This window comes from Phycodurus eques, chromosome 19 (assembly GCF_024500275.1).
Source record: "Phycodurus eques isolate BA_2022a chromosome 19, UOR_Pequ_1.1, whole genome shotgun sequence".
In the NCBI taxonomy this organism is placed as follows: domain Eukaryota; kingdom Metazoa; phylum Chordata; class Actinopteri; order Syngnathiformes; family Syngnathidae; genus Phycodurus; species Phycodurus eques.
The window spans coordinates 610,390-619,677 of NC_084543.1; the positions used below are offsets into that span (position 1 = coordinate 610,390).

Below are 9,288 nucleotides of genomic sequence, written 5' to 3' on the forward strand. Positions count from 1 at the left end.
GACGCATGCGATGATTCGTCGACGAGGAGAACTTACTCGATGTCAGCGTTTTGGCCTTAAGTATCGGCGGCTGGTGTCGGCACCCGATACATTGAAATGAGGCCGGTGTTGGCCCGATACCGATACCTGGTATCCGTATTCCACCGTCCCTGGTCATGTTTTATTTTTTATTTTTTTTATTCATCTCACACTGAGATCCAATAGAAGTACTTCATAGGTTGACAATTGGAGATGGTTTCAAGTGTAATGTTTAATCAATAAATGTAGAACGAGTTGAAAGGAGTCACAAATAAATAATAGCACCATAAGTTTGAGTGGCGACACAACGTCAAGGTGGCGGGAAGACGACAACAAAACGACGCGCGCAAAGATGCCAATCGTCAACCTTTTTCAGTCACGTGGACTTCTTTGAAGCAGAGGAAAGTGATGCGGCAGAATGTCGTGCGCTTGTGTGTGTTGCTTCGAGTACACGTGGTGATATTTCCTCGGCTTGTAATTCTACACTTGGCCTCCCAGGTGGCGCCACTTAAAGGGAAGTTTGCAGTTTTCAGCCTGATGTCACGTTGTTTTGTTTCATTTTCCAGAGGTAAACGCAGCATTCCGTAGTCATCAACGCTGCCACCAGATCATCCGTCCGTCCGTTTTCGGAGCCGCCCGTCCCGGCTATCTACGGGCAGGAGGCGGGGTACGCCCCGAACCGGTTGCCAGCCAATCGCGGGGCGCATACAAACAAACAACCGCCCGCACTCACGTTCACACCTACGGGCAATTCAGAGGCGTCAATTAACCTACCGTGCCAGCGCAAGGCAAATGACTGACCCCTTTCTCTGATCGGATGATCTGACTCGGGCGAGGTGGGTTCTCGAAACAAAAACTGCAAAACCCTCTTTAATTATAGACGAGAGAAACAGAAGCGAAACCGCAAAGGTGGAACGGGGGCAAGTGGACCGCGCTGTTGACCACGTTTGTCTTTTTATCCCAAAGGTTTCTTTACTTCAAAATTTTAGCTGAGGCGCCGTCTCGATATATGTCTCTGGTGGGCTGTCACGTGGGGGTGGTCACAACAGGGGTCTCGTCATCGTCGTCATCGTTATCGTTGTTGCGAGCGGGTGTGGCCGATGAATGATCGGGACAGTGCTGGACGCGGACCGTAAGCCATGTACGTTTTGACGCCATCACTTTTGGATGTTTATATTTCGAAGTAAAGATGTCCTTTGGATTAAAGTCGAGACGTCTTCAACAACCAGGAAGTGTCCAGTTCCCTCTGCTTAACGTTTGCGGCTTTTCGTGACCCGGATGACGGACGATCTACACGGGCGTCGCGCGAAGACAATAATAGACAGGGGAAGGTTCGGTTACGATTGGCACGTGCGGGTGATCAGTTCTTGCTGGCGACGAGGCTCTGGTACACGGGTTTGACGACCACGTGGAGCATCAGCGACCCGTCCGCCAGGTACTCGGAGGTCCGGCGGCGCAGGTCCGCGTCGGCAAGGAAGTCTCCGTTCTCCTCGGTGCTCTGGTGGAAGTCGTACACGTGTTTGACTATCAGCCGTCCCCGCTGCTGCGCAAGAACCAGAACCGTCTTCTGGAAGCTCACGCCGGCGAAGTCGGCGCTGGAGGTGGCGGGAGTGATGATGACGCGGGGGCGCCCGCCCTCGACCCGCGTGGGCTGCGTGGCACCCGCCTCTGTGTACATGGGCCTCATGCTGAGCGGAAGCCAGCGGGGCGAGAACAGGACGTTCCACGTAACCTGGACATTTACATCAAGGTGTTAAGTTTCTGTATGCATGGATTTAACCGGACACCTCCATTACCATGTTCTCCCCTTGGAAGAGGGAAAACGTGAAACATTAGTTTTTTTTCCGGGGACATTGATCCCAAAAGGACGACTGCAGGTATATGGTAAAACCTTTGGATGTACCCAGGTTGGACTGACCTCTTGGTGCGAACATGTTTACTCAGTGAGCTTCCTTTTAAAAGGAGTAATCCCCTCATTGTTTTGATTTTCCAAACGTTTCCAAGAATGGGAGCAGCTTCCAAGAAATATTTGAGACCATGTACAAATCCCGTTTTCAGTGAAAACATCAGATTGTCCTCTCCAGCTGCCTTGTCTGCATCTTATTGGGTCGTCTGTTTATCCACGACCAGTATGAAACGCTAAACTGGTTACGCGACGCCTGAGGCAAAAGGACACTAGAACTGGCTCCAACATACAGTGGTACCTTAGCTAACAGGTGCCCAACCATCTTTTGCTTTGTGTTGTGAGTCAACATTGGAGGTACAAGTGAGCTGACACTCGAGTGATGTGAAAAAAAGCCGCTGGCAGCTAGACCTTCCAGCAGCTTGGAAGCTACTGGTGATTCCGCAAAAACGTAAAGATCCAAGAAGGAGTGAATTCTTTACTGATTCGCTTTTAAAAGTAGTCAACTGGAAACTGCGTTACGGTGGGAAGAAACGGCAAAAGGAACCAGGAATATTGGAAACTAGCAGACAGGTAGGCGGACAGTAGACAAAACAAGTAAATTACCCGCTTGTTGGCGTCATGACCGCTGGGCCCGAGCTGCGTCTGGAAGCTGGTGCTGCGGTCATCCCGGGTGGGGTTACCCACCACCCAGGAGGACCCCCACAGCGGGGCCAGGTAGTTCCTGGGCACGAAGAGACTGCAGTTGACATCGAAGTACTTGGCCATGTGCACGGGGGAGGCGGCGTGGAACTGGTAGGACATGTAGAGCAGATCCCGAACCGACTCCCTGTAGCGGGCCAGGACCGCCGACTGGGTCTGGAGACGGAAGAGCTCTCGGGGGGGCATCATGGCGTAGCGCACCGCCCTCAGTGCGTTCTCTGCTGTCAGCCCGTCGGGCCGGTTGTGTGAAATCCACTCCTCCAGCCCGGCAAAGAGCTCCATCTCGCTGTGTAGAACCAAATCAGACCGGCGCAGTAGCGTCATGAGCAGCTGGGAGCTAAGACCGTTCCACTCGTCGCTTTGCAGAACCGAGGACAGGTTCCAGGCCATGGACTGGAGGCAGCCGTCCCGCAGCACCGCGTCGCCGGCCTCCAGCGCGTACTCGTACCATCCCGCCACGTGGCCCGAGGGTGACTCGCGGGCCAGGTTGAGCGTCATGTAGCGCGTGAGACCCTGCTGCAGCGCCACCACCTGGTACTTGGTGGCCAGGCGGTGCAGGGGGGTGGCCTGGTCCAGTCGCAGGGAGAGGTCGCCACAGTACAGGTACCTGCAGTCTCACATTCCAAAAGCATGTTAGCGTCATCAAAGACTGTAAATGGTTCGTAGGTGTGGACGTGAGTGCGGATGCTTTTTTTTGTCTCCGTGCGCCCTGACGCCGACTGGCGACCAGTCCAATGTTTTTGTATAAGCGCCCAGACATTGGCTGGCGACCAGCTTATTGTTTGTCTATTTGTGTCGTGCCACTGGGTGGGTGCGTGTTTGTGTGTACGCGTGTGCGGCGTGGCTCGTCGGACGGTCTGACCTGATGAACTTTTCGAAGACGCCGGCGCACTCGGAGCTCTCGCGCAGCGCGAGCACGCTGCCGTTTCGGTCCCGGTCCCGGAGCATGTCCTCCAGGACCGGACTCTGCAGCGACAGAACCAGCGTGTGGACCGCCATCAGCTTCACCTCGTCGGCGTTGGGCGTCTCCACCCGCAGTGTCACGTCGCTGCCGTTGCCCTGCAGCAGGAGCGCCTCCAGACGCTGAACTAGCGCCAGAGAGTGGCTCAGGGTGTCCGCGCCGCCGCCGTCTGGGCCGCCGTCCGCCTTCGGGGGGCCTGAGCCGAGGCACGTCAAGTTTACAAACGCAAAATGCATTGTAGAGGGAAAGAAATAATGCTTGGAAACAACATGGAAATCAAGATAAAATAAAAGCTGGATAAACTGGAGAAGGCGGTGGAATGCAAAAAATGACAAGTTGACGCTGAACTTCTGAAATTCTATGGAATTCATTGAAATGTTGTAGATTCTTCACCTCGGACAAGTACTTTATCAGGACGAGTAGCTCAGAACCTTCTCTTAGGAATTCAACTTTCGCGATGGACTAGAACCTTCCTCTGGAAGAGAACCTTCACTTGGGACTAGACCATTCTCTTTAGACCGGTACCTTCTCTCAAGACTAAAACGTTTTCTCTGGGCAAGAACCTTCACTTGGGGGTCTAATCCATGTACTCCACTTGGAACTAATACCTTATCTCGAGACTCGAACCTTCACCCTTGACTAAAAACTTCACTTGGGACTAGACCATTCTCTTAGGACTGTTACCTTCTCTCAATACGAGAACCTTTGCTTGGGACTAGACAATTCTCTTACAACTAGTACCTTCTTCTCAAGACTAGAACAGTCTCCCTGGAAAAGAACCTTCACTTGGGACCTGACCACCTCTTGGAGATATTGCCGTCTTTCAAGATTAGAACTGTCGCCCTGGACTAGAATAATTACTTGGAGCTAGACGAGACCATTCTCTTCTTCGAAATGAATCAAAGGAAGCCAGTGTAGAGATTTAGTCCAATTTAGTCCAGAAAATGAACATGTGAAGCAGCTTTTGTGCGTCTTGCTGGGATAGATCTTTGATTCTAGCTTAAAACTTATTTTTACACTCCCACATTTTGTGAAACCAGTACGCAACCAGTCTCTTGCTTTGCCTTACCCGCTGCCAACTGGATTTTGGCTTGTTTTCCTGCTTCTCCCGTCTCCTCCCGCCCTCTTTTCCTGCTCAGAGAGGGGATCGTTGTTGTTTTTGCATTTGTCGTCGTTTTCTGCATTGTGCGTCGGCCGACCGGGACAAATCCTGAAGAGAATGACTTCCCCGGAGGAGTCGACCTGGGGCGCTTCGTTCCATTAATGGAACTCCCGTGCTGTTTTAGCGTATATCGCCGAGCACCGTGTGATAAATGTTGTCCGCTCGGCATCCATCGCAGCCTGGTCCGTGGCATCCTGGAAGGGGGATCCCTCCATTTGTGGTCCCTTCTCAAGGTTTCTTCTTTTTTCATCTTCCTTTTTTCCACCGAATGAGTTATTCCTCGACCAGGGAATGTTGTTTGTTGATCTTTGTGAACTGCGGACCCGTGAAGCCCTTTGAGACTCGATCGTGTTCTGCTCATTTCCTGCTCGTCGTCTTATTTTGAAGACCCCGGTTCCTGCGATCCATTTTTGGTGCCTCAGCTTTGCAGGCCTCAATAGTAGCTTCCTTGTTTTCAGCTTTTCCTTGCTCTGCTCAACCAGCTCTGCCTGCTCAGGACCTCAGGGCCAGTCCGTCACCCGCCTTGGCAGTACCCTCCGGCCATATAAACCTGAACCTGTATTTGCTCCGTCGTCTACCTCTACCTGCCACCTGCTGGATTTGTAAGTCTCTTCCCGCCTTCTTGTTTGTCGACCACGGAAAGTATCGGATTTGGATTTCCGGATCTTGGACGACTGAAGTTGACGATAGATAACTAATTACTGGTTTTTGGGTCTGGCTTGAAAATGGGTTTCGGATTCGGATCGCATAGCACAAGTACTGTCACCTGGCCGATCACGAAGCGTCGCGGTACGTGATACTTACTCGTCTGCCTCCGGCCCGCCTGTTCTCCCGCATCACTACTGAATAAGTGCCTCATCAGCCTGCGCCACATTTCAACTGTGTCAAGGGAGCTTGGGCCAACAACCTCCTCTCCATCCACCTCTTGGGTCCGACCAACATGGAGCGATTTGTTTTCCATTTAATGCGCCATGTAAATGAAAGATCTTCAGCTTCTCTTGTTGTGCTGCTAACTGCTACCAGGACACTCTGAACGTGACAAGACGACATGATTCTTGAGACGCTGTTCAGGTGCTTATCAGCTGACTTAGTCACATCTTTTTTTCGCTGGCTTTTAAAATTCAGGTCAGAGTCAATAATCCCACCAAAACCTCATTTAATTTGTGGCCGACCTACGAACTGCACTACCGGAGACAAATTCCTTGTGAGTTTTTTGGACACACTCGGCAAATAAAGATGATTCTGATTCTGATTCTGACCCGAAGTCAAGGTGATGGCCAAAAACATTGACTCGAGTCTTTTCTGCATTGTTTTGTCTCATCCGCTCACTGAGGACGTTGGGAAGCGTTGAGCGCGAAGCTGCTGCCGGCTGTTACGAGGACAGTCATTGGGTCATCGATCACGATGACTGATGTGGGTCACATTTAATTAAAAGTCAGCCCCCTGTGTCGTCCAGTTATTGATCCATTTCTCATAGCTCGTCGCCGTGTTCGTCGTGTTTCTGTAGCTCCGTCGGTTCTACAGGCTCAAACGGTTCTTAATGAAATACTCGAAGTCCGCCTGGTGGAGAACCCCAATTATAATAATGTTATCGTTATTAAGATTGCGGATGGGATGGAGTCTATCCCGGCGGACTTTGGGTGAGACGAGCGGCACGCCCTGGACAGCTTGTCAGTCAGTGTCAGGGCACATAGTGTGCTAACATGTTTTTGGAATGTGGCAGGAAGCCGGAGTACCGGGAGAAAAGGTGGGGGTTTCCCTCGGGTACGGGGGCAAACATGTAAACTCCAACCCCCGACTTCAGAACTGCGATGAAGCTTTTGAGTTCTAACTGACTTTCAGCCACAAATCTCGCCCGTGTCACTCGCGAGCGCAAGGCAAGAAATCATTCATCATCGTTTAGAATTTGAAATCTTTGTCGTACCTGCCGCCACCGTCGACGCACACGCGGCCTGAAGCAGCGGCAGCAGCAGCAGCAGCGCCAGCGTCGGCTTCACGGGCTTCATCTTCTTCTACTTCTCGGAGCGTCCCGACGGCCGAGTACGACGATGCGGATGATGATGATGATGATGATGATGAAGAAGAAGACTTTAGAATGCGGGTCACGGGCCGTGCCCGCTTGCTGGGTGGAGCCTGCGCTGGGACGCCGCCCTCCGCCCTGCAGTCGATCACGTGACTTGAGCGCATGTTTGGGCTTCAACAAAAGAACTTCTTTAAGGGCCGCAAAGTGTGTCAGTGCGTTTGCGTGCGTGCGTGTATTGCATCAATGTCTGTGTCGTGTGCGTGTGTAATGCATTTGCGTGTATTTCTGTGTGTGTGCCTTTTGACATGCTTTCGTGTGTATTCTGGTGTCTGGGGGTTTGTTTTGAATTTGATATTGTGCGTATTTGAGTGTGTGTGTGTGTGTTTTGACTTGATGTCTGTATTGCGTGCGTGGTCACGCGTGTGTGTATCTTGACTTGTTTGTTATTTGTGTGTGCGTGTGTGTGTGTGTTATGTTTGGATGTCGACGACCTCTGTTTGGTGCGTGAACATTCGTCCTCATCCAGCTTTCCTTCCCTCCTTTCCTCCTCCACCTCGTCGGTCCTCCCCTCACCGCCTCCCGAGGACGTCGCTAACGAAGACGGTCGTCGGACGTGACGGTAAACCTGCGACGCGAAACCACTCCGATGTTCAAGGTCGAGCGTAAAATCTTCTTGTCGATGGAAGAGGAGGTCACCCGCGTGTTTGGCGGGTAACCTCGACCTGGGACCGGCTCCGGTTTGTCAGGCAGCCGTTGGATTCCTGTCATTGCGATCTTGAAGTTCATGAAGGAAACGGGTTCAGGCGTCAGCTGCTCCTCTGCGGTTCTGATCCCGACCGAGAGAGCGGCCGCGTCTCTGTCGAGAGCCTCGATCTTCTCCTTCATCCTCTGACTCGTCTTCTGCTCAGCAGACAATCTGGCCTCCTCCTCAAGCTGCAAGAAGCGACAAAGCTCCTCAAAATCCTTCTTCATCTTGCTTCCAACCCGCTCCCTCTGGACCGTGATGTACACCGCTCGTTCGATGCAGTTGTCTCTGATCGTAATATAATCGTCCAGGTTTTCTTTCACTTTCTGCAGGGCATTCTGGACTTTCTCTCTATGATCTCGCGCAGCTTCATCGAGGGGACAGAACTTGTGGCCAGTGTGGATTTCTGCCTCTCTGCAGATGAGGCACACGAGCTCCTGGTGGTCCAAACAGAAGAGTTTCCGTTTCTCCTTGTGCAGCCTGCAGATGTCCTCGGACTCCACTGAGCCTCGTGAAAAGGCCTCACACGCGTTCCTCAGTGCCAAGTTGATTGGCGGATCCATCGAGCTGCACGCCGTCCTACAGACCGGACGCGATGGGCCTCCTTTTTGCTGCCACCACTGCCGCCGCACGCACGTGCGACAGAAGCCGTGAAGACGTCCAAACGTCCCGGACAGCGGAGATCCTCCCCGGCCCGGCCGGGCGTGGTCATTTTGAAGAGGCCGTCTCAGTGGACTAGCTTCCAACGTTCACTTGAAGCAACTCAAACTTCGGTTGTGCCGAGTGCGTCTGCCAGCCAGGGTTTGGACAGTGACGAGTGAACGGTGTCTTTCTGGCGTTGGCATCAGGAAGTTCCCGATGTCTGCCAAGCAGATATTCCAGTTGTTCGTCGCTAATTGTTAAACTCGAAACAACTTAACCACGAAAGATGCGGGACAGGCTGACATGTTGTTGGTTGTTTTTTTTCAGTGGAAGTCATATGAGGTTCCGTGTGGACCCCATAAAAAACATCGACGCCTTACACACGGCACAAAACCTAGGCCGAAGTCAAGTGGCCTTCACGAGTAAAAAGCTTTTCACGTTGAACAATGTGGCACTGAAAGCAAAGGTGTTATGCAGTTAGTTTGTGCTGCGCCACGCACGCCTATCCTGTTTGTTGCCGTCGTCTGCTGGTTTTTCTGTCTGTTGCGGTTTCCTCGGGGCGTGCCGGTGGGCGGAGTCTCCTGCGTCGCACTTGCTGGCAATCTTCGTCAGCGGGACATTTAGATGCGGGACACGGGAGGAAGATGGCGAGTTATTGTCGCGAGCTTGCTTGTTGCCCTTTCCAGAGCCTTTTTGTATACGCTCGTGCTTGTCACCGCATTTGTTTTTTCTTATTTGTTGTCTTGCCTTGTTCAGGTATTTTTAGTTCCACGTTTTGGTCTTTTCCTGCATCTTCCTCACTCCGTCCGGCACTCCGTCCACCGTTCTCCATTGTTTGGTAGCGTTTTTGTTTTCACGTCAATCTTTTGTCTACTGCAGAACACCCATCATGCCATGCTGCCACTTACTGTGCCGCCCCCACTGGCACCTGCAGATCAACCACCCGCTGCGGGTCCATAGGATTATCACATTGCTGGACGCCACCCTAATGGACCCACGTGACAACAAACGGTGAGACTGTGCCCCCCCCCGCCTCCTCACCGAAAGCCAGGTCACCCTGTACCCCTCCGTCAACTGATCCAAAACGCCCACGATGCCACGCTGCCGTCTTTTGGACCCACGTGACCACCAT

General features: G+C 52.3%; 1 protein-coding gene across 1 annotated transcript; it reads right to left on the bottom strand.

The window, feature by feature from the left end:
• Nucleotides 1–757: 757 nt before the first annotated feature.
• LOC133395232 (BTB/POZ domain-containing protein 17-like) lies at nucleotides 758–6,933 on the bottom strand. The gene is made up of 5 exons (XM_061663992.1): nucleotides 6,671–6,933; nucleotides 4,654–4,715; nucleotides 3,486–3,780; nucleotides 2,528–3,230; nucleotides 758–1,750 (listed from the first exon to the last, which is right to left on the bottom strand). Exons 1-5 carry the CDS (start codon nucleotides 6,931–6,933, stop codon nucleotides 1,379–1,381), a joined length of 1,695 nt encoding a protein of 564 aa, XP_061519976.1. The 3' UTR covers nucleotides 758–1,378.
• Between the last annotated feature and the right edge of the window lie 2,355 nt (nucleotides 6,934–9,288).

What these genes read in the sequence shown, in the direction of transcription:
- LOC133395232 (XM_061663992.1), bottom strand. Translation starts at nt 6,933, where the DNA reads ATGCGCTCAAGTCACGTGATCGACTGCAGGGCGGAGGGCGGCGTCCCA. An exon ending in GTCTTCGAAAAGTTCATCAG is followed by an intron (nt 3,231 to 3,485) that starts GTCAGACCGTCC and finishes GTGAGACTGCAG; the next exon opens with GTACCTGTACTGTGGCGACC. An exon ending in GTCATGACGCCAACAAGCGG is followed by an intron (nt 1,751 to 2,527) that starts GTAATTTACTTG and finishes GTAAATGTCCAG; the next exon opens with GTTACGTGGAACGTCCTGTT.